This window comes from Ammodytes marinus, assembly GCF_949987685.1.
Source record: "Ammodytes marinus genome assembly, chromosome: 19".
Lineage (NCBI taxonomy): Eukaryota > Metazoa > Chordata > Actinopteri > Uranoscopiformes > Ammodytidae > Ammodytes > Ammodytes marinus.
In genome coordinates this window covers 10,735,513-10,761,087 of record NC_137223.1, presented here as the reverse complement: position 1 = coordinate 10,761,087, position 25,575 = coordinate 10,735,513, and the positions used below count along the sequence as shown (strand labels likewise).

The 25,575-nt window shown below is 40.5% G+C and overlaps 1 protein-coding gene across 3 annotated transcripts in view; it reads left to right on the top strand.

Moving 5' to 3' along the window:
* ptprk (protein tyrosine phosphatase receptor type K) overlaps positions 1 to 25,575 on the top strand; it is a 110,199-nt gene that overhangs the window by 46,891 nt on the left and 37,733 nt on the right. For all 3 annotated transcript variants that reach the window (XM_080047445.1, XM_080047444.1, XM_080047443.1), the window contains exons 2-10: positions 747 to 869; positions 7,605 to 7,765; positions 8,730 to 8,781; positions 8,885 to 8,943; positions 13,123 to 13,204; positions 14,760 to 14,875; positions 15,487 to 15,661; positions 22,909 to 23,021; positions 23,491 to 23,671. In XM_080047445.1, coding sequence (XP_079903571.1) covers positions 747 to 869; positions 7,605 to 7,765; positions 8,730 to 8,781; positions 8,885 to 8,943; positions 13,123 to 13,204; positions 14,760 to 14,875; positions 15,487 to 15,661; positions 22,909 to 23,021; positions 23,491 to 23,671 — 1,062 coding nt within the window. The remainder of the gene's footprint in view (positions 1 to 746; positions 870 to 7,604; positions 7,766 to 8,729; positions 8,782 to 8,884; positions 8,944 to 13,122; positions 13,205 to 14,759; positions 14,876 to 15,486; positions 15,662 to 22,908; positions 23,022 to 23,490; positions 23,672 to 25,575) is intronic.

The following is a 25,575-nucleotide window of genomic DNA, read 5'->3' as shown; positions in this document are numbered from 1 at the left end:
ATTGGAACAATCAACTTTTCCTCTGTCTATTTGTGCACCAAATGTCCTAAGTAAACATTATATATGTTGATAGATATCTTTATCATAAGAACATTTATGTAAGATTGTATCCGTGTCACACAGTCCTACTTTAGCCAATGTCAAAAAGCACATCTCTCTGTGACCTCTAGCCACCAGTGACTTGAATCAGATGGCATTGTGGCTTTTCTTAGCTCCGTATCTCTGCCAGCCATGTTATTAACACAAGCCGTGCATCACTCGCAGGTCAATGAATCAGATAGCTCGCAGTAGACAGAATGCAATTTCTATCAGCAATACTGCCAGTGCACGCCACATATCATTGCATGTTGATTATCTCAGCTAGCCGTCAGGGACAAGTGGCGTCTCTCTGTATTAGAGCGATTTCCTCTTTGAGCGGGTGGGGGAGAGAGGGCCCATGGGCGGCCAGCTCACACATGGTTGTCCCGGGGCTTTAGTGAGGGGCTCAGATGATCAGCTGAAGGCCCCCGATGGTTGAGTCAGTGGGTGAGCCTGACTGGCCTTGAGTGATGACTGTTGGAGCTCAGACTCCTGGTGGTTTGTTAATGAGCTGAGACACAAAAGGAACAACATGCAGGGGTTGCATCAAAAGTTTTTACTGGATATGAGGCCATAGAGGAGTTCATGTTGCGTTGAAACCGATTGGATTTAGTTCATTCAGTTGATGATCCATGAGCCTAAATCTTTATTGTGTTTTCTCTTTGCAGGGAGCTGTACGTTCGACGAGGGTTTCACCAAGTGTGATTACCAGCAAGATCCCTACGATGACTTTGACTGGACACACATCAACACACAGGAAGTGCCATACGTCTCACCGGACCTGCCCAAAGGTGAGAGTTGAGGTTTTAAAAAATAAAAATAAAAGCGTATATAAAGACGGCGATATGCATCGGTGTTTGGGCGTTGCATCGATACTTTCCGATATTTCGGCAATTAAACGATATATCGATCTATGTCGATGCATCGTTAAACCCCTACTTCCTTCTCTCCTCTCCTTACCCTTCCCCTCCTCTACTCTTCCTCTTTAATCCGCTGTTTTTTTTCCTCCATGATGATGATGAAGGGGAAATTAAATCTTTTTGCCTCGGGGCTGAGGGTCTAATTAACAGAATATGAGGTCATTAATCAACGACAGGGAACAGGGAAGGTTGCCTGCTTTTACAATGGTAAAGGAAAAGTCGTAGAACAATAACCAGAGTTCCTGACTTAACCAAATCCAAACCACAGAGTAAGAATGTTGACTGGTGTATGAACTGGGGAGTCACTCACACAGAGGAAGCCATGATTAATTGCAACAACCACAAATATGCTAGAGTTTGATTATTTACTATCATGTAGTCTCCTCCCCTTCTCCTCTAGTCTCCTCTCCTTTTTCTCCTCTATCCTTTCCTACCTCCTTATCTCCTCTTCTGCTCTGTTGTGGAAAGATTATGACTTTGTTGCCATGACGATGTAAACGCCATTATTTATCTTCCATCCTTATCATCATGACAACCCAGTCTCGCTGACATTTAGATAAAGGTTCAGTTCAACACCATCTTTTTACGATTACACACACACACACACACACACACACACACACACACACACACACACACACACACATCCTCCCAAAATGTGGTTGTGCAGCGCCTGCTATCTGGTGCAAGCGCACAACATGCATATATTTAAGCCACAAGGTTGGAGTGCCTTGCCCAATGGTACATAGCCAACCTCTAGCATTTAGGTGTATTAATACCAAGTGGTGTCACTATGCAGAGAGGGCAGGGCTGGCAATTTGAAAGAGGTTAAATACCTTGCCCAAGAGCTCATAGGTAATGCATGGAATTAGCATAGCATTAACGCCTGTAGAAGCTAGTGGAATGAGCAGGGCCAGGGGCTATGGCAGGGTAGGTTAATGGTTTTGGAGAAGTCGATTGTTAAATGGGGGGGTTCAGAGCATTGCCTAAAGGTACGGGAGCAAGGACTGACATTTGATGTGTTAATAGCACCAGCAGCGTGTGGGACAGTGGCACTGGATTGCTGGAGGGGATTACAGATAGAGAATTTGGCTAGGTTTGCTATTTGGGAGAAGGAGTATGGAACGGCTAAGGGCTTGAGTTGGTAGCTTAAATGCCTTGCCCAGGGACACAATGATAATCTAATATATATTATTGGAATGTTTGTTCTTTTTTCTTCAGGCAATCCTAGCCACCAGTAATCTGAAAGTACTATGGTCTGGCTGGCTGTAGGTTGCCTGAGGGCATGGACTGATTAAGAGCACAGGCACTAAACCTTTTTTGCTTTTTGACCCTTGAAAAACAAAGGGATGTTAAGAGTGTTTGGCACCTCCAAAGGCCTTTGGGGAGTAGGTTTATCTTGCTGATTAGTAGTTCAGGAGGTTATATAGTGTCAACGGTATTGGCAGAAGAAAAGGAACCATTTTAGGGATTTACTCTGAATCGTTTCAGAGTCATTGAATGTGTTCAGCCAACTATTATTCTATTGTGCCTTTAAAACCCACATTGATTTGTCACAGTTGCAGTATTAAGTGCGAAGGGATGGTTTGGCACTTTTCGTAATGGAGATGAAACGACTCAATGTAATCTCTCTGGAGGTTGATGTTGGCACCATTTCGCCAACATCAGGGCCATCACAGGGTCTAGATGCTACGCTGGCACACGTTTGTTGTGCCAGTTGAACATCCATGGACTTGGGCTCTGTGGCTCACTGGGCTACAGCAGATATACTCTTGACTCCTGGTGTTGACAGCCAGTGCCACTATTAACCTATTTGGCACGCCACTCAGTCACTCCATGTCTCTCTTTTCTTCTTGTTTTCCAAAGTGGTACTCTCTAATAAGCAGGGGATTGGAACTTCAGTAGAGCTGGTCTCCACTGAATGTTTAAATAATGAGTGAATAATGATGGATATACAGCACTGCAAACTATAGAGAGCGAACATTATTACCATTGAATCAAACCTCTCTGACACAGTCCCTGCAGGGCTTCAACATGAAGTATATGTTGCATTGGATTTTAAGTGTATACCTCTAATTTCACTTGTGATTAAATTGCAAATCATGGATTTATTTGTTGAGCATTAATATTATTAAGACGTGTCAATTAGTTTAAGCATTTAAATCCTTTTTCAAGCAAAACATTCCCTGATTACGGCTTCTGAAATATGAAGAATTACTGCTATTTCTCAGACTTATGATAGTGATTATCTCTGGGTTTGGTACTGTAAGTCAAACAAGGCATTCGCAGGTGTCACTTTGGGCATTTAATTGACCAAACAAATAATCAATCAATCACTCCAGTGAATAAACTGCTTATGAAAATAATATTAAGCACTTTTTGAAGTACAGTTATTTTATGATGTATTGGATATTAGATGAATTTTAATAAAAAATGCATTCAATATGATTACACCTAAAAAGGAAGATACCAAATCAATTGGTCATAAAACAGATTAATATACACTGTTTTGCTTTGCTGCTTCTTTCTTTTATCTTATTTTCAATCACTCAGTCATAATAATGTTAAAAAACCTAATTAAATAGACTGATCTTTTAGGTTAAAAAAATAAATAAAAAACAGGTGGAATGAGAAGACTGTATAGTGGGGAAACTTATTCCAAAATGGAAAAAAATGCAGCCTGAAATAATACCTTTTTAAACTGGGAACACAGGATGAAGAGCAGTGCTAGTAAGTCTGCAGGCCTGAACATGGAATATGACATGGTCTTAAAATCAGTTCTGTATTATTCGACCAGTATTGGTGAAACGCAGCTATTAAAAGTAAACGGTAAACCATTTTTTCTTCATAGCAGACAAGTTGCAAGTATGTTATTGTGCAATGTTAAATCCAAGAGGTGCAACACAATTCTGAGAGTGAAACAATCCCATTAGCTGTTATCCCAAACAGCAAGCTGTGACAGTTTTGCTGAAGAAAACCGTCCTCTTTAAACCATGCTTCTGCTGCCACTGCTGTTGTTGTTTTTATATGACATATCTGGGTCTGAAGGCTGTCACTGGGGGGTATTTTTAGCCTCTTCGTTATATTGTGCCGCCATTCTATTAGCGGCCATTTTAGACTTTGGCAGTTCAAAGACATCAGCCATTTTAAAAAAACTGGCAGACTTCAGGTGTCAGATGTTCTTGGCAGCACCAGGTCTGCTTTCTGATAACTGGTGTTGTATCGGTTTATGTTCTCTCCGTGTTTCATTACTAATTGCTATGTTTGTCTCAGAATAGGTGTTGTGCTGTCCCTCTAGGCTCATATTGGTCATTGCCCAATTTACCCAATGTTATTCAGATGTTTTAAGTCATAGCTTCCATATCCATTTGTTGTTATGAATTTGCAGCAGGCAGCGTTCTGATTAGCTGAAGTGCTTAAGGTTATATTATTTGCAATGTTGCGTGTGTTGTGACATATCTGGGTCTCTCACAGAAAGGAGTATTTTTAGTTGGCACACCATCTTGGCAGCCATCTTAAATACACTTTTCTCATGTTACCATCTTAGAATCGGTGCAGGAGTGTGACATTAATCGTGTGTTAATTTCGGATGGTTTTAAATTACCTATGTGGGGATAGAGAGCGGTGCTGACCTCATCTTGTTCCCCTTCCAATGATTGGTTGTAGTCCAGTTTGGATGTTCGCATCTTCCATCAGATCCAAGAAGTAGGATTATTCTAATTCTGCTATGGATTGAGAGTGTGTTTATTTGTGTGTGTGTGTGTGTGTGTGTGTGTGTGTGTGTGTGTGTGTGTGTGTGTGTGTGTGTGTGTGTGTGTGTGTGTGTGTGTGTGTGTGTGTGTGTGTGTGTGTGTGTGTGTGTGTGTGTGTGTGTGTGTGTGTGTGTGTGTGTGTGTGTGTGTGGAGGCAATGGTGATGTGATAATGACGGAAAAAGAGAGATCAAGAGAAAAGAAGGGCTGCATCCAGAAACTAGGATACACTTTGGTTTTCAAAAGCTGATGTGTGTTGATGCACGCTCATGTTTACGTGCACTAGTTGAAAGCCTGTTATGTTGGGCTGCATTGTGCAGAGAGGATTTGTTTTCTCACTGTAGATTAACTAAACAATAAGTGATAATCACTATTGTCCCAAAGCTCATTGTATGGAGCATATTATGCATGGTATATTATGCAAACAGAATTAACCATTTAGGATGGAGAGCTTGCTGTGTTTGAATGGTGCACGTATATCATTTTGTATGATACACTATTCTGTTCTTATCTGTATTCTCATACATTCTATTAACTACTGTTTTACCTTATTTCTTTTCTCTATTATGTTCTGTGTTCTACTCTATTCTATTCTGTATTGTTTTCTTCTGATTTATTAGGACTACAACTTAAAGGTGCAGTGTGTAGAATTGATTGAATTTTTTTTTCCAGAACAGATTTGGTAGAAATGTAATCTAATATTCAATAAGGCTATCATTGTTTGAAAATAAAAGTTTTATTTCCAAAGAAGGAGCATTTTATATTTACATAGGAGCGGGTCAACCCACACGGAGGCCACCCTTTTGGCATTACCATTTTTCTACAGTAGCACAGCACGAACACACTAAAAGGCTATATGCACTTTTATATTTAGGAAGTTATTTATTATTGAATAATCTGTCGTTATTATTTCAATGACTCGAGAGTAATTGCTACCAAATTAAAAATACCCGTCACAGTGTCCAGAGGTCACAATGATATCGTGATATTACAGTTGTCCAAACAACCAACCCCAAACCCAAAGATATTCAACTTACAACAATATAACACAGAGAAAAAGCTAATTTTTCCACATTAGAGAGGCTGAAACCAGCGTCCATTTAGCAATTAATCGGTTTATTGTTTCGGCCCTAGCTCTATATTGAAAATGGAATTAAACACTATATTGGCTACTCTCTCTCTGTTTGTGATGAGCTCAAGTGAGATTATACATCAGGCATGGAAGGGATCATATTTCATCATATTTCACTGAATCAACATCTGGTTGAGGTTTGAGCTGATTACGGGAACATCTGGATGGGCTGACTGACTGTCCCGTCAACACACCCAGATTATGTATTATTCTGATTTTCAATTCCTGCATTACAACTAGTATAGATGTACAACATATACTGTAGTGCTCAGTAGAAACAATCGGGATAACAAAGTACCTGACGTGCATTTGTTCAAGACTCATCAGTCGTGCATGGAAACGTTCTCCAGGGTCCCATCATATTAGTGTAACAAAACAAGGAACACGATGCAAACAAAATTAGTAAACCAAATATACAGCCCAGAGGATAGCTATGAAAAATGCAAAAAATAATAATTTGACACTGCTGCGTATAGTTGCAGGTAATGCTATATTGCAAGCTGTGGAGAAAAATGTGACTCTTGTGGTTAGGAAGCCTGTGCCAACTGCAGCGAGTGAAGTCAACATGGCGATTTTGGCTGCAAAGTAGCCACTTTGCATGAGTTTTGCTAATTTTTTTATTTTAATTGATATCTGCCTCTGATTTTACGCTCACACATTTGCAACTCCTATTAACTGAGAAGGGCACAATTAATACATAGAAACTGAAATGAAAGGAGACTGGGAATACAGAAAGGACAAAGGGGATGGAAACCGTACAGAAAAATAATGAAAATTTAAGAATATAAAAGAAAGAAATGGCTTTTCTCTTCTTTCCTTTTTCACTTTCTTTATTTGTTTGTGGCTCGCTGAGGAAACAGCACCACAATCACAAAGGAGAAACAAATGACACAGTCGTAGCTACCAGGCTTTGTTTTATGTTTGTATGTGTCTGGGGGGGACCGGTGACTGATTCTTGTACTGTAAGCCAAAAAGAAATGATGGCAAGAGAAGTGAGTAAAAAAACATGCAAACATAAAATAGAAAGAATAAAGGCTAGTTTGGGAAAAATGTTTTTGTTCCCATTACAAACAAACTTACTGATTGGGAAATTGAGAAGGTCCTGGTTTCCTGGTGGTTATACATGTCATACATAATATACAGACATGTATATAAAATAATACTATCAGAGGGATACAGAAAGGGATAAGGGGTGATTAAGTTATAAGATTCCAGGAGTTGTATGCAGTATGTAATAATTTATTTTAATACAATGACCTATTAAGTGGTCTTCAATACAATATAAAAGGAAAGCTGTTAAACAAATACATGAATAATGTGTGGTCCCTAAAGGGAATTAAAAATAATTACCTGAATTGGTACATCCGTCGGCCTCAGCTGTTCATATCTAAAATGTTGATTATTTCTGAGCTACACTGGAGCTCGGAGACTTGGTTTCCTCATGTAGGAGCATGTAACGCAGGCAGTGGGCAGACAGCCTACTCTTTGGCAAGTCCAGTCATAATACTCTACTGAGTCTACACACTAACGACCTCCTCCGAGAACACCATTGCTAGTCTGTTCAAGCAGTGGATTTTCGGCAGGTATGTGGCGTGCAAGCACAAATAGCTGCGAGGAAGAATAATCTGATTCATGGCTCTTGATTCAGATTCACAAACAAAGATGTGAAAGCTATCCACCTCAAATGAGATGTTGAACCTTCTCCTTATCTCTGTGTGTCCAGGTTCCTACATGTATGTAGATGTGTCCCAGTACGACGCTGGGGAGAAGGCCAGATTTCAGCTGCCAGTCATGAAGGAGAATGACACCCACTGCATCGACTTCAACTATCTCCTCACCAGCCCAGACGGCTCCAGCCCCGGCACCCTCAACGTCCTGGTGAAGGTAATGAGAATTCATAGTAGAACACAATATATTAGAAGTACAGTAGTTCATTTGTTCTTTGACAGACTATGACTGTAAGAATGGCCGACGCAAAATTCCCTATCAAATAAAAAACTGAATATTGCAATATGCATCGTATTGCGATATATCGTGATATATCCTATTGTGACTCATGTATCGCGATGGGAATCATATCATGAAGTTCTTGCAAATACCCAGCCCTAGTAGTACCTGCCAACTAAACAATTTGTCCTTACCTTGTTAATTTTTAAACATTAACATATTATGTTCCCAAGTTAAGCACTATAATACTTTGTTCAATAAAATATTGGCTTAAAAACAGTCTTTGTATTGAGGCTATGATGTCAGATCATGTTATTTTGTTGGACATCAAATATCAAGTCACACTGTGTGCTGGGTAGACTCAAGATGGGCTGGTCTATCACACACGCACACACACATTTTATGACGCAACGATCCAAATTTCATTCCCTCGACTTTATTGGTTACCACAACACTCCTGTCGTCTCTTGCCCCATCTCTGCTTGTGCCCCCTTACAATTTGTGGAGGTGCCACCTCCACAAATTGTCCACCGTGGTTTCGGAAAACACATTAATGAAAGATTGCCATTTTACTGGTTCTACCGTTTCCTAGTTCATAGCAGCAGGGGAGCATTATGCGAGGAGACGACTGCCCTTCAACATGATGACTCAAAGTCAGACTCTGATTACGGCAAATATCTCCCCCCTGCAAAACAAAAAGACTGTTCCTTCCAGCCTGGGGGTGGTGTTGTTAGCTGATGACAGGGACAAGCACAGAAATGACTTACAGCATCTTATAATAATCATTATTATGTAGTCAAATAGATTGCATTGTAAAGGTAAAGGGGTTTCTGATTGAAGGACTGTATGTTTTTAGGCTCCTCTAAGTGAGTCCTTTTTGCTCTGTGTTATTTATTTCCAGGTAAACAAAGGTCCCTTGGCCAACCCTATATGGAACGTGACGTCCTACACTGGTAAGGGCTTTCTCAGAGCATCACTCAACTCACATTTCATGACACATTCCAACACTTATAGGATTTTTTTCCTGCTTGCGATGACCGTAATGTTTTCTTCCAGGTAAAGACTGGCTGAGAGCCGAACTCGCCGTCTCCACCTTTTGGCCCAATGAATATCAGGTAACTCCCTCAACAACAACCAACCACTTTGTGCATGATTCCCTTTATTGTGTGTGTATTATTTTCCCACTGTTGTTTATGTGAAACACCACAGACAGAGACACACACACACACACACACACACACACACACACACACACACACACACACACACACACACACACACACACACACAGACATGCTGTGAGGCAGGCAGCTGATTTATTTGTGTTGACTGAGGCTCAGGAGGTGACGATTAGGCTACAAAGACTGAAAAAAGACGAGGTGTGTGTTTATCTGTGTGCATTTGTGACACAATGCTGGATTGTTGTAAATGTTGTTGTATCTGGTTGTACTTGTTTTAAATTACACACCCAACCGACAAGTCTTGAATGATTTGATTCACAGAGATGCAAATGATTACAGGACTGTTGAAGTGGATTGTGTTCTACTGAACCTGTTTGTTTGTTTGTATGTTTCTTCTTCTTTCTTAATTTATCACAGTCAGTCGTCATGATCTGTGTGTGTTCAATGGCTGGTGTTGACACATGTGTGCGTGTTGTAGGATAGCTCGTATCTGAATGTCCTCGCAGGCACACACACAGACACAACACACACACACACACACACACACACACACACACACACACACACAAACACACACACACACACACACACACAACACACACACACGCCGATCAAGTTAACATACAGCCTTGGGACCTGTAATTTTACTGTAAGGCCGAGTGTGAAAGCATCTACAAATGGCCCATCTGGAGCCCAAATGGCCCTCGGTGACTATAGGAGGAGCTCTCCAGCATGAAACCCGTGTGTCAACATGTTTTAATTGAACACAATCATCCTGGTTTGCTGAGGCTTATGTAGGTTTTTCAGGCTATGAAACTGGTTATTGGATTTGAGGTTATGACGCTGTTTTTTCATGTACGAACATGTTTCTGTGTTAGCACTTTAGCTCCGGCTGTAATGAGACTGGTTCCACCAGGGGAAGAGAGGGCACATGCATACTCATGTAGTCACACGCAAAATGTACGCGCACAGAACACTCACTTTTGTACTTCTATCTTTGTGAGGACTGTTACTGAACATAATGCATCTCCTAGTCCCCTACCTTAACCATCACAACTCAATGCCTAACCCCAACCATTACACTAACCCTGACCTAAACCTAATTCTAACTGAACCTTTAAGCTTTTATCGCAAAGTGCTCGATTCTAGGTGAAAATGGTATTTATCCGCTGGACTATATAGCACATTTAAAAACAACCAGAGTTTACCAAGGTACTTTACAGGATATGAAGCAATACACATCTTAATTAACATAAGATTTGACTTATACTGTATGAGTACAACTTTCTTAAAGTTCTGTGTAAATGATAATGTTTTTAGAGAAGGCAGGTCCCTCAACCCAGCTGACATTTTTCATGACTGAGTGGATTGTAACTATAAACACTCCTCGCCTGCTGATTTAAACATTTCTGATTCAGTGGCCCAAACTTGCATACATCAAAGTGATGAATGTGTTTGGTTGATAAGAGGATGTTTCGCTATCGTCCAACCCTGCACTGGAGTGATGATATGTCAGCCCTCAGCCTTCAGCGTTTTCTGAGATGCTTTGCGCATGTGAGAACTTGTAAAGCAAAGCTATCAGTAAGTCTGCCTCCCCACTGATGACACCAGTCATTCAGTGAGTGCTTGACACCTCCATGATCGAAATACTATCTCCTCAGAGGTGACCGCCATCGGCCCCATGAATCACAGAATGCAGTGGCTCTTATGATTGATGGTTCAACTTTACAAGGAAACAAAAAAGAGCAATGACTTGTATCCAGGCTGCAGTAAAACCCAAGGCAATGTGGAAATCATTTGGAATCCACTCTGAAATATATGATCAGCAAGAAAGATGATTACAAGTTGTGAGAGTAAGTCACAAAAATAAGACTTGAGTCTTGGACATGACCGCTGTGAAACCTGACTTCCTTGTTACTTCACTGCCAAAAGATTTGGCTTGAGATTTTAAAACAAGAAAAACAAATAAAAATCTTTCAAAATTATAATAATTTGAAGTCCCTTTAATAATAAAAAATACTAACAGCGACAGACAGACCTACAAAAAAAAAGCAGAAAGCAGCATACTGAGCCTTGTTCTTGACTAAGTTGCACTAATTTCATGTTAATATGCTGTGAAAATCTAGAGGTCATAAAAAATGTAATGTGTGATTGGTTGATCTACCTAGAAATTACAACTGTAAGCTCCACACTCGGTTATTGCACTGACTAGGTCTCAGCTTAAACAATTAAAACATTTTTTTTTACTGTAAAATTGTTGAGAAAATACACATTTTCCAAATACAGTGTCAAAAGAACAGTCAGCATCAGAGAGCTGAAAGACTTTTGAGATTCCATTCATACATACTCACGCGTACATGAGACAAACAACGGAGAGAGAGAGTCATCAGGTCATGTTATGGTTTCTGAACGAAACACGGTTTTAACAACAAGCCGACTGGGGAGAGGTAGACAGACAGGCAAGCCCTTCTTCAGACAGACAGAGATGAAGGTATTAAAAGTCAACTGATGTCTCTCTGCTTTGCTCCGCAGTGAGCTATGAGTGAAAGATGATAGGACAGAGAGACAAGACAGATTGGTAGGGCAGGGAGACAGAGAGAGCGGGGAGTGTGACGAGCAGGGGATGATAAGCTATGGGTAAACAGTTCACGGCAGATTTCCTCGTACAGGTGATGAATGACAACAACTGCTCACCCCCCCTACACACACACACACACACACACACACACACACACACACACACACACACACACACACACACAATCTTCCTTCCCCCTCCGTCTCTCTGGTTTTGATAGCGACCTCGTCTCCCCTGTTCATTACAGAGCTCCTCTCTGAGTAAACACTGTTAGGAAAACAGAGACGGCAAGCCAGAGGCAGAGAGAGTGAAGTGAGAGAAAAAGAAATGGTTAGAAAGAGGGATGGTGATGGAAGGAAGGAAGAGTGGAGGGAGGTGGAGGGGTCACGTTTGGACAAGGAGGAGGGTGAGAAGAAGAAGAGATGAATGAGGAAGAGGAGACCATGAGCTGATGAACTGAGATGGTGGTAAATCCAAGCACCTGTTGAATGCAGTGTTTACTCAAAATATAAGATTAAGATTAAGGTTAGCAATTTAAACAACAATCACTGAGCCGTATTTGCCACCAATCACCAGTCAATATAGGGAGCATCAATAACTCCTTTTACTGTATTTCAACTCTTAAAATGAAATACTCATCCGCAGTAACATGGACATTAGTGCAGTACTCCTGGTGGACACTTGTTAAACAATTTTGGTCATTGCAAGGAAAATGTAGATGTAGCCGAACAAGTCAGGGGAAGAATGACATAAAAGCAGACAGAGAGGAATGGGATGCCAATGTTGAAAAGAAAAACAACTAGATTTTTTTTCCCATTCTCTCCACCTTAGCGCTTTGGTTTCACTACTTATCATCATATATCTGTGGCAGCCATTTTATGTGTACCAAAGAAGATTACTCTGATCCAGCAGGAAGTATCTCATCTATCCTCCCCGGCTTCTTGGCCAGAAAGTATAAATCCAGCAGCCGTCAGGATGGCAGCTTGGTATTTATCCAGTTTAATGCACATCGCTGGCGACCGCTGCTGACTTTCCATCCATCCTGTGACAACTCTGATCAGATCCATCACTTTGACAGCCCATTTAGATGGCAATATTCTTAACTATGCAGCATCCAGTGCTCTCACAACACATCTAAAACCCACATTGTCTGAGATGATAACAGTATCTATGAATGTTGATGTTTGGTAATGGTGCCATAAAGGGATTTTTGTTGTGCAAGCCGAGTATTTGAAGGTTATGTAAGTTTCAGTTTTCCAAATGGAACGGTACCGTATTTCCAATGTTTTTGTGTTTTTGTATTTAGTTTTTTGAACATTTGCTCGAACAGAAATTACTTTATTTTGAAGATATTCCAACAATCTGTTCATATGCGCTTTTGCTGTTTGTTAATTCACTTCGACTTTTTCCTCTTGACAAATACATCTTGATCTCATTGAGACTACCTATTTAGATAAATTATGCTATATAACATGATAATAATGAAGACAGTTATGGCTAAATATATCTCTCTCTCTCTCTCGCTCTTTTCCCAGGTCATATTTGAAGCAGAGGTTTCGGACAGCAAAGCCGGCTTCATCGCCATTGATGACATTCAGGTGCTCAGCTACCCGTGCGGTGAGTCATTAGCATTGCCGGCAATTAGTCCTAGTTCGCTGAATAGGCGCTGATAGCTTTGGCCACTAATTAGACTGTACCTGGGATGGTTTCTGTTGCAGTCCAACGGGTAGATAAGTGGGAAGGTGACACGGTAGAGGAGAGGGATGCAGCAAAAAAACGAGAGAAATAAAAAAAGGGGGTAGAAATTGTGAGAGGGAGACACAGTGAGGAAGAGAGAGAATAGGAGAGAGTGAAGCGGGAAATGAGACAGTATTAAGGCAATCATAGACCGAGGACATTCTGACCACTCAGCACTTTCTCTCTCTCTCTTTAACCCACACGGTTGCACACACATACACACACACACGGTTGCACACACACACACACACGGTTGCACACACACCCACGCACACACACACGCACATGCAGTGAACAGTAGCAGTCTTGTCCCGCGCTGACAGGAAAGAGATGAGGGCTACGATCCGTTTTAAATTCTCACTACGTTTCAAGTCTTCTTTTCTCCTCCACTCGAGTGTTTCCTTATTTCTAGAGGCGCCCAAAAAAAAAAGAGTTGTGACGACAAACTGTTACTGTTAACAGAACGGTCTGTTAATCTAGAGCCCATAGGCAGGTTCCTGGAGGAAGCCACTAACGTCTCCTTTTTTACTCATCTGTCTAGGGGCAGCACCGAAATCTCCGAAGATAATTTGGTTTCTTAATAGATTCTATTGATTATAAGTCATCTATATAAAGTGTTTTGCACCGTCCTCTTCTACAGTCTGTGAGGTCCCTGTATGCGCTATCCAGTTTGTCCCTGTCTCTATCAAAACGTAGCGATATGCCTCTTAAAGAGATTCCTGGATAGTATTTGTTTAATAAAGTGATGTTGAATCTGAGAAAATAGTTTTTTTTTAAAGAGCCCCAGTCTTTTAAAGGCACAGGAGCAGGACTGCCTACTAGAAAGGAGCAAGTATTTGAAAAGGAATTAGTACCTAGTCTCCACAGTGGAAGCATTCATTCTCACAGCTGCATTTCTGGACACACGGGTTTTCGTGTGTGTGCGCGTGTTTGCATGAATGCATGCGCACAAGCTAGTGTGTGTGTGTGTGTGTTCATTGAATTCAGTAGCTGCTATCTATGATTGCACTCACCTCCCTAGAATAAAAATGTCATCATAGCTGAACTGCATCTTCAGGCTCTAAAAGTTCCATTTCATATCGTAGCATGCTGCTTTAGATTAGAGAGAGCTATGTGAATTATACATACTAGATGTGACATAGATGTTGCCTCCCAGTGGCAATGCAGCTCTGTGCTTTGGTTTCAACCGACGCCAGTAAAAATCTAATCGCTGTGATCATGAACATATTCCTCAGGGTTAGAAAATGTCCTGAAATATATGCAGTTGGTTTTTGTGATAAATTGACCTGGTTGTATCATTACATCCCTCATGCACTACTCTTATAATAGACAAATACAATTAAGATTTTTTTTGTTTTTTAAAGTACAAATACTGAGAGATTATTTTATTTTATTTTTAACTCAATCTAATATTTACCTGACTTGTTTACTACAGATAAATCCCCTCATTTCCTGCGTCTTGGGGACGTGGAGGTGAACGCCGGACAAAACGCCACATTTCAGTGTATCGCTACGGGACGAGACACGTCCAACAACAAGCTCTGGCTACAGGTACGGCTATATGCAAGCATGTACATACAAACACACACACACACACACACACACACACACACACACACACACACACACACACACACACTGATAAACAAACATGATTTAGTGTACTGCTCTGGGGTGAACAAGAAAACTAAGCTCCACATATATATTGTTTTATATTTTAATGTTGAAGTTGAAAACATACAAATACATATTATCATGCCCCAAAATGTGATGGGGTAGAGATAAATAAGCACCAAGATATGAAACATTCTACTGGATGTGCCACCCTCAGGACTGGTACGTCCAACGATAACGTGACACACACATACACACCCACACACAGAGTGACTCCAGGCCGTATATCCTACCAGCTAACATGATTAAGAGTTTAATAGCCGCTGATTTCATTATGGCTCTATTGTAGTCATGACCTTCAAACCTGCTGTCAGTGAGGCAGAGGGGGTGTGTGTGTGTGTGTGTGTGTGTGTGTGTGTGTGTGTGTGTGTGTGTGTCTTTGTGGTCCAGTGCTGCCTTGTGACCTTGAGCAAGGCAGTTAACCCTCTGGCAGCCTCTGCAGCACCTGATCTGCCCATCTGTCTGTGTGTATTTATCTGTAAATTCAGAGGAGAAACGGAGAAGATATTCCAGTGGCTCTGACCAAAAACATCAACCACAGACGGTTTGCCGCCTCCTTTCACCTCAAAGAAGTGACCAGTCAGGATCAAGATCTGTACCGCTGTGTTACCCAATCAGATCGCGGCTCCGGTGTGTCCAACTTTGCGGGCCTTATTGTCAGAGGTAAGGATAATGTTATATAGAATGTTTAGTGATGAACTCTGAATTACTTCCCCTGTTATCTTCTCCAACCACTGATTTTTTTTTTAGGGTTTTTTCTGCTTTAGCTGAAAAAGTGCTTCACTATTATTTACTAAGCCTCACCCCAGTTTGCTACTTTTGCTACGCCTCACTTTTCATTCTGGCAATGCACATACTGCTGTTTACAATGATTACATTGCACTCAACATCTTTTCTAAAGGCATTCAACTATTGGGCCCTTCATTTCAGACAGCAGACTTTCCTAGCTCATTTCTAGCTGTCGGCTGTCAAATGAAGGTGCTGAAATCACATCTTCCGCTAGACAAAAACACATTCCTTACACTTTTTATTATGTTTTTGAAAAGGCAAACATATACGTTTGAATGACTACACAAATAGGACTCCAACCTCCAAACTCCTTATCCCAAGGTTCACTCCCTTCACCAATTTGAGAAATCCAGAGCTTGACAGACCCTTTGTGCCTAGTTACGGTTGCTAAGCTGACGTTGAACAATCACTGTTTTGGCAGATGGGTTCAGCGTAGGTCAGGAATAAAGTTGATTTGAATCTTTCCATGGCCCCGTCATTGAAAACAATTATTTTTCTTCTCCCAGATTTATATTTTGTGCCATGAGTAACTTTGCTTTCCAGTCAAATGCACATCCACTGTGTCTGACTGATAAAATAAAAGTCACTAAAACAATATATACTAATGAGGAGAAGTTTGGGTGGGAGTCTATGCAGATGTGTGTATCCAAGCCTTGTGTTTGTTCGTGTGTGGGTGTGTGTGCAAACTCTCTGTGCTCGTGTGTGGATACTGCCGTGGGTGTGAACAAACTGTGTGTGTGTGTGTGTGTGTGTGTGTGTGTGTGTGTGTGTGTGTGTGTGTGTGTGTGTGTGTGTGTGTGTGTGTGTGTGTGTGTGTGTGTGTGTGTGTGTGTGTGTGTGTGTGTGTGTGTGTGTGTGTGTGTGTGCGTGTGTGCGTGCGCGTCAATTGAAACTGTCTGTGCTCCGGCTGTCATGTGCAGCTGACATGTGGTTAATAAGGTGTCACCAATGTGTGTTTGAGATGGGATGCTTTATTCATTCACAGCCAATAGCTTACATATTCAATTCATCTCCCAGAGAGGGAGAGAGAGTAAAGTCGAGGGATTCAGGAAGAATGATATGGGAGTGACAGAAAATAAGGGGGGAGGGGTCGAGAGACGGAGGAGGAGGTTGAGCAAAGAGAGCAGTGGAGATGGTGAGGGGAAGTTAAATGTAAATAGTCTTCTCATTATCCCGAGAATATCCATTTCAGAATCAGGAATATGTCTGAATATGTAAACAGCGGATCGGAGTCATATTTATTATTCCGCATAAGAAATGGCAGAGGAGAAAGAAATGAGAAATCAAAGCAGGAGCGAGCACCATCATCAATATGAATATTAGCTGGTGTGGCCTCAAGATAATGGAGCTCTTTTTCTACTCCGTCCAGTTTGAGGGTTCGACTGTGTCTCTTCTCGCTTGAGAAAAGACACCAAACACTGCAAAGGTTAAGGGGTTACGATACCCACTTGGAATTAATAGGTTTGTGTTTTCTTTGGTGGATTGAGCGTGTTGGTTTTCTGAAGACACACTTTTTTTTCCTATTTTTTTTCTGCTGGACCTTGCTGATCTAGTAAGAATACATAAGTGGCTAATGTTTATTTATCAAGATGATATATTTTTTTTAATATGAGCAGGCAAGAGATGGAGGAATCCAGTCCGCACAGCAGGAGACGTGTGTCTAAACATGAATAGGACCAATCTACATATATGAAAATACATTTTAGGTTCAAGAAGACACTTCGGTGTGTGGTGGGTGTTTCGTAGCCAGGGAATCACCTTGAAAACCAGCCTCTTGATTGCCATGAAGATGTCTTTGGAACTTTGAAAAAGGAATCGGTGATTGTGAATATTGATCGTTGTTGGAAGGATATCACAATAAAAAAGAATGAGAAGTGCACGTATCAATGTGGAGGAAGGAGAAGGAGCCTCATGTATATTTATTAGAAATATCAGATGGGAGATGAGAGCCAGAAAAGAAAATCAAAGGAACAGGGAATATGTTTATTTCCCTTCTCGGAAAGTATGAGAGTTGGGAGATTTGAGAGTAGAACACTGAAGACGATGAATATGGACAGAATTAAGCTGCATTATTAATAGTTTTTTACGAATATTTTAATTTTTTATATTTATTTATTGTGAAATTGATGAGAGAGGGGGAGGATCATATAGTGTATATCTGGTAGGAATCTGATGAGTAGGAAAAATGGAGGAAAGAATCCCAGGCAGAAAAGTGCCAAATTCTGACTTTTCTTTTTTTTTACTCACTATATTATAAAGCTGTAGGAAAGTAACCCAGGTTTAATTTCCTACGCCTGAAAAGGGGCCCACGCTGGCTGAGATTGCCTTAGTGCAGGTATTCACAATCCTAGTCTATTGATATTTACAACATGTAGATGACAGATGTGTGCCATTATCGTCTCCCTCTGTGTATGTACTGAAGATGCCAAGAAAGGCATTTTGTAGAGACAGAGGTGCATCATGGGAGCATGACATGTTTGACATGGGATTTTCCGGATAACTCCCATGGCCCATGGGGGGGACGCCCTACCAACTGAGCTAAGGGCGCCCCCCTCCCGGATAACTCTTAAACGTAGAAGCTCACTGCATTGAGCAAAAATATGGCAGATCAGTCAATTATGGTTTCCTATAAGTTAATTATTTGTTGAGTCTAGAAAATTACAGAAGAATTTGAAAAACAAAAAGTTGATGACTTTAAGTACAAAACTGCAATATTCTCAGTTCATAAAAAGTTATGGGAAAGACTTACATTTGTAAGAGGATGAAAACTGAAACTCTGGCTTGAGATGATAAACATACTTATTTTACTGTTGATTGATCATTTAAGAGGCCGATTATTTTTGTAAGGATTGGTGTCATTAGAATTCTTCAAATTCCTGTGCCGATATTCACCCATATGTATGCAATGATTCTAAGACTGTTCAGTGACCTTATTAAGTATCTTAAATTGTAAAGTATATGCATGTTTTTCCTTTTTTATATTTTACAAACCAGGCCAAACTTCTCACAAGCACTCATACAAGAACTTTGACTAAATAATGTAGTCAAAAGTTGCCAAAACATTCAAATAAGGAACCATTTGAAACATAAGTTTTACTATCCATGAACAGTACAAAGGGCAATGATATAGTCTGACTATGTTTTTGAGTGTGTGTGTATGTGTACGAGTTTGTGTGTGTGTCACTAGTGGTTTGGTCAGACCCCAGCTCTGATAAAGCCTTGCCCTCTGGTTCCTACGGTGACAGAGCGCATCATCACGCCAGCTCGTATCACCCTCACACACACACACACCATGCCAGCATGCATTACACACAACCCATGGCCTAAAAAGCTCCTGCAATATTATTGTCACACACAGGCACACAGACACACACACTTGACAAACTTGGGAGGATGCGTGACGGACTAATACAACTGTTTTTAAACCAGTAATGTTCCACTTTTGAAGTATCCCTTTTGTGCTTTTATAACTCTCTCACACACACACACACACACACACACACACACACACACACACACACACACACACACACGCACACACACACACACACGCACACACGCACACGCACACTCTAAGTAATAGTGACAGATGAAGCTTCAGGCGTTATAGAAGTATAGAAAACCATCCACCACTGTTGGCTGTCGATACGACTGAAACAAACACACATACACACACACACACACACACACACGCTTACACACTCATACACACAGTCTTCTCTTCTTCTGGAGGTCGGATATCCTTCAGTGAGTTCCATAGTTATGTCAGCAGCAGTTTGTGAAAAACTTTATTGACAAGGTTGCTGACGACGACGAACAACAAAGAAGAACATGCCTAGTGGGCGCCAGTCACCAACAAAATCTGCCTTGTTATTTGGTTCTCTCTTTCTGTCTTTCTTTATGTGAGTTCATCTATCTATCCTTGTTTGTTCATACATCTTAAATCAGCAAATCGACTAAACCTTTCACCAATGCATCAGGTCTATATTCAATCTAATATCAGAATGGAAAGTGAGTGGCAGTGAAAACAAATGAATCAAGCAGACAGGGTGAGGTCAGAAACGACACACACTTGAATTGTTTTCAACCTATGTTTTTTTGTTATTATCATTTACATTTGACCCAGAAAGTGAGAAATGATGAGAGGGGTTTCGCACATGGGATTAATAATAAAAAAGATGGTGACAACAAACCCACTGCAAAACAACACCATTGATGATTTGGTATATCTTTTTTTTAGGTCGACTGTACAAATGACAAGTGATGGGAATTTTTTTTTGAAGAAAATCAAAAGCACAAATCCTATTCCAGCTCTTTTCTCTAGAGTCAAATAACGACCCACTTACAATCCTTGCTGTTTAAATTTCATGTCTATTATTAATCTTTTTAGATATTCAATAGGATTTTAAGTAACACACAAATACGTATTCAAATGAGCGCACAGGCTGCGAGTGGGCAAACTTGCTGTTTGTATGCATGAATAAGTATTTCTTTGTGAGTTATTGCTGTATTTATTTACTATGCATTTGTTAATCTTGAAGTTGTTTACTTTGTTTATTTGATGGCATTGCACGCTGACAAGTTGACGTTGTTTTTTGCTGAAGTCACTTCAACATTCATTATCTGGATTCTGTCTGCGTGTGTATGCATTTTTGTATGTGTTTGCATTTGTGTCTGTGTGTGTGTGTGTGAGTGTGTTTGCGTCTGCATTTGCACACGCAACATGTGCTGTCAAACTACAGTGTTTCATCTGTTGCTGAAAAGACACTTACCAGCCTGCACCTCTCTGATAGCCAGATTCAAAACATACACACACACACACACACACACACACACACACACACAACAGAAAAGGAGGAGACAGCAATGCACAATATTACTATTAAAGGACCAACATGCACAGTAACACACATGCACATACATATAAGTTCGATAAGACTAACATTGATATAATTTAATAAGAAAACTTTACCCTGTTTTCTTACTGATATCAATAGTGCCTAGCAATGAGCTTGATAATGTGTCAGAGAGAGATACAATCTGTATGATTTACTGTATGTGAGATGGACGTGTTCGTGTGTGTAGATGCAATGAAATGGTGTTTGAAATCAACATGACATTGCTTGTTAGTTTTGTTTACATATTTGGTTACACTATTTCAGTGTACATTTTTAGTAGTACATACAGTCATTTCAATATAGGTAAAAGTGATTATCACTTACTTTTTCCCATGCTAAATCCATACAAATCCAAAATGAGGAGATGCAGTCAATGACAAGCAGACTAAGTAGGGGGAAAATGTCCAAGTTTAGATGAATACCTATGTATGTTGCAATAAGTAAATAATTGCCAACCAAAGCCTCTTTTAGACATGCACCCGTGATCACACCTCTCTCAACCCAACTGGTCAAGGCAGATGGTAGCCCGAAGGGGAGTTTTTTTTCCTTGCCAATTATTGAAAATGGAGGAATGTTGTGTCTCTCTGTAATGGAAAAAGAATGGTCTGGACCTGCTCTATATGAGAAGTGTCATGAGAAATCTTCGGTAACTGCCTCTGATTGGGCGCTATACAAATATAATTGACATGACTAAAGTAGAAATTTAACAAAACACAAAACACTATCTGAGAAGCCTATTTGAAGTTGTTGAGGGACAAAAGTTGATAGCTAAGCATCTTATGTTCTGCTTGTGCACGGGTGACCTTTATTAAATACAGAAGACATCACTGTGTCTAATAACATTAAATGATGAAGCTGATGAGGACATATATTAAAAGATTCACTTCACCGGTAATGTAAGTTCTAAAATCTATCACTCATCCAGCCTGCCGTCCCTCCTTGATAACATTACTTTTTAAACTTCAGATACCACCTCGGTGCAAAATATCTAGCTAGCGGTGTGTTTCTTTTTCCTTTTAATGTCCTGTCATGTCTGAATTAAGCCGTGAGGGACATTAACATAACAGACACCTAAGTCTGAATGACAAAAAAGTCATTACTTTGACAGATGGATGAGGCCCACTAATTTACATATTTCGTGTCTGAGGCCTCAAAGTTTCGGTCACTACGGCAGGCAATTTCTGAAGCTTTTTACCCGATAACAGCCCTTCCAGTATCTTGTTTTGAAGGTGGATGGCTTTTGATGTTGAGCAGCTGCAAAAAATAAAAAGGCGTGTTCGCATTCATATTAAGTTCATTATCACGCCGACAACGCAGCAAAGGAAGTCAAGGCGTGAAAAACGTGGCTGCTGGCTGTTGATGAAAGTAACTGTATGTATAACTTGTTGTGTGAAGTGTCTTCGAGCACCTCGAAAATGCTCTCTATGAATACAATGTAGTATTGCATTATTTATAGCTGGAAAGTAAGAACAGGAATATATGACTGAAACGTAACTCCAAGCGACATAAGCTGTTGAAATATAGCATGGAGATGAACTGAGAAATAATACTTACTATCTAGATCAGGGGTGTCCAAACTTTTTTCACTGAGGGCCACATACAGAAAAATATACGAAGGGCCGGGCCACTTTGCAAAAATAACACATTTATCAGAACATGTAGCTGCTCTGATGTTTAGTTTCATAGTGTCTTCGTAAATTGTAATCCTTCTTCACGGCAACACTTTCCTTGCACATTAAACAGACAAATTTCCCCTCTTGTTAAATGCCAATGATACACCCAGTGTTTTCTGCTTTTGCGTCCAATGTCCAGCTGTTTGAAAATAGTAGCCAGCCGAGATCCCGACCCTCCTAGGGGTGTCCGGGGGTATGCATCCCCGGGAGTTTTTTTAAAGTTTTTAAAGTGAAATGCATGAATCTGGTGCACTTTGAGAGGGAAATTAAGCCAATAAAAAGCAGGCCGCAGTTGGTCCATTAGGGTAGTTGTCCTTGTTTACGGGTAGTTTTTCTTTTTATATATTTGAATTTGAGCTCACACAAATCACGTCAGCTGTCACACTAATGAGGCCGTGAATCACTGTGACTACAGTGCGTTAGTCATTGTGCCACTACCCTCTTCTGCTCTGCTTTGACCTTGTTTTGGTGGGCTTTCTCTTCATCTTGTAAGGGCTTTTTGAAACCTTCCTACTGTATTATGACCTTGTTAATTGTGTTCTGTTCTCAGAGCCCCCGCACCCCATCGCCCCACCCCAGCTGCTAGGTGTCGGCCCTACATATCTGCTGATTCAGCTGAACGCAAACTCCATCTTTGGTGATGGACCTATTATAGTGAAAGAGGTATGTTCAGTACAAGAAATGCTTTTTTTAAGCCGTGGCAACATCAGTGCATCAATTACAATTACCATTTATCCTTTCTATGTCAAAGAAAGGAAATATGCCTATTTTAGAGTTAAACGAGAAGTTAGACACCGCTCTCCTGTTTCGTATCTATGCTAAATACCAGGCCCAAGCCAGCAGACATATACATTAGCTTAGCATAAATACTCAAAAAAGGGGGAAACAGCTGGTCTGGCTCTGTCCAAAGTTGATTTAGTTAAAGTATATAAACAAATATGATATTAGGATACATGTTGATTTAGTCAGATTTATAGGTGCTGCCCGTATAGGTGCTTCATTTGTATTACTTCAAACCAAATAAAGCTAGCTGTTTCCCTGTTTTTCCAGTCTGTATGCTCAGCTAAAATGATTGTCACAACTGATTAATGAAAATAATATAATTTTTATTTATGTTGTGTTTTTCCTTTAGGTTGAGTACCGTATGACATCAGGCAGCTGGGTAGAGACTCACGCAGTAAACTCTCCCAACTATAAGTTATGGCATCTGGACCCGGACACAGAGTACGAGGTCAGAGTGCTTCTGACCCGACCAGGAGAGGGGGGGACAGGCAAAGCTGGACCACCACTCATTACCAGGACCAAATGTGCAGGTAGGACAAAGACACATGCTGTACATACAGGACTGTATTTATTGTACTGTGGCTAACTTAATCCATTTTGTGAATATTATAAGAAAAACAGCAATCAATAATAGAAACAATTTAATTTATAATAAATACCTTTTATATTTACACATTTCCTCACACCTTTTACTATACTTATTCCTGTAAAGGTGTATTATTAACATGTAAGTCCACCCCAAAATATTATACATCTCATTCTGGCAATACAAACAAACTTGACTTTAGTTGGGTTCTGCTTGTGCACACATATTTTTCCACCTGTCTGATTGTCTTTCGATTGTCCATCTGCAGTTGTTCTTTTTTCGACTTTGTATCTATTTTTCAGTTACTGGAGCAATATGGGCAGGGAGAGGGATAGGAGAGGGAGGGAGAGGTGTAACGAGGGGTAGAATTGGAGAAGAAAAGGGGTGGAAAGCCTGAGTCAGTCTGCGGTTGTTCAGTGATCTGAGAGAACGGGTGATTAAAATACTGGAGGGAGGCTCTCTCCACCTTTCACACTTTTTATCCTCCCTTTTCTTTCCCTCCTATCACCTCATTCCTGCTACTCCTCCTTTTTCTCTCATATCTCCTATTCATACCAACTCATATCTCTCTCTTTCTGCTTGGCTTCTCTCCCTCCATGCCTCCCTCTCCCCATCTCGTTCGCTCTCCTCGGATCAATAGACGGAGGGCAGAAACACTGTCTGACGTTTGTAGAAATAAACGACTGAAATATAAACACAGCTAGCTCGCGGGAGAGGGAGACGGAGACGGGGCGAGCGAGAGAAAGTTGATACAAGAGAGAAGGAGAAAGAGAGAGAGGCGGTGAGCTTGAATGAGAAACAGAATAACGGAGCAATGGAGAGGTGATGAAAAACAATATGGCTGGGAAAGAAAGAGTGGAGCGAATAGGAGCCGGCGGAGAGAGAGAGAGAGCAAGAGAGGCGAGATAATGATGAAACTGGAGAATGAAAATGAAAGAGAGATGAAAACTCATAACCACGGGGCCTGACTGATGTCTCGCAACCTGTGTGTGTGTGTCTGTGTGTGTGTGTTTGTGTGTGTGTGTTTGCCTGTTGCTTGCCTGTGTGTGTTTATTGACAGAGAGGATTCATAGACTTGTTCAGGCTACTCATGTATTGAACAGTTTCCTGTTTGACAGGAAAAGGAAATTAATATTCTTCTACCCACTCATGTAGCGGCACATTTCAGTTAAAGGAAATAAGTCATTGTTATCTGCATTATGCCTAGATATCAGACCCAAAGCAAAAAGATGTGGTTATGCATTTTGAGAATGACATCAAAGCGTTCTGTATATCTGAATATTTTGACTACAAAGTATCGAGTGTAGGGGTGATGATCAGAGAGGAAAATTCTTCAATCTTTCATGATCTTTTGAGGGATCTCTATTTCAATGCACTTCAGATGCTAGCACCGCATCTCGAATGTCCTAATGAACAAGTTACTTTATGTAGTTTGAAAAAAATAATGGATTGTAAAAAGAAAAGTAAACATTCTGCTAACATGGTGAGACTACATCCACTCATTGCTCATTGAAACAAACTGAGTTGCTTCGCATTGGAATTAGAGTAATCTTTCTCAGCCCCGGCCTTGTTAACATGCTGTAAAGTAATGGGTCAACATTTAGGTTTTACGAGGGTTAAGATTTGGACTAACATTTTTATTTTTTTGGTTAGTTGGACAGTGTGTGTGTCACATGATGCAGCTGGAAGATGCAATAATGAGTGTGTCAGATCTTGCTACCTTTGTACAGTTTACCTTTTTAAAAACAAAGTTAAACATAGACTCATTTGCATTAGAGTACATAAAATCCCAATGTGAAATATAACAGGACATGAATTAGACACAAGCAGTTATTACTTGGACATTTT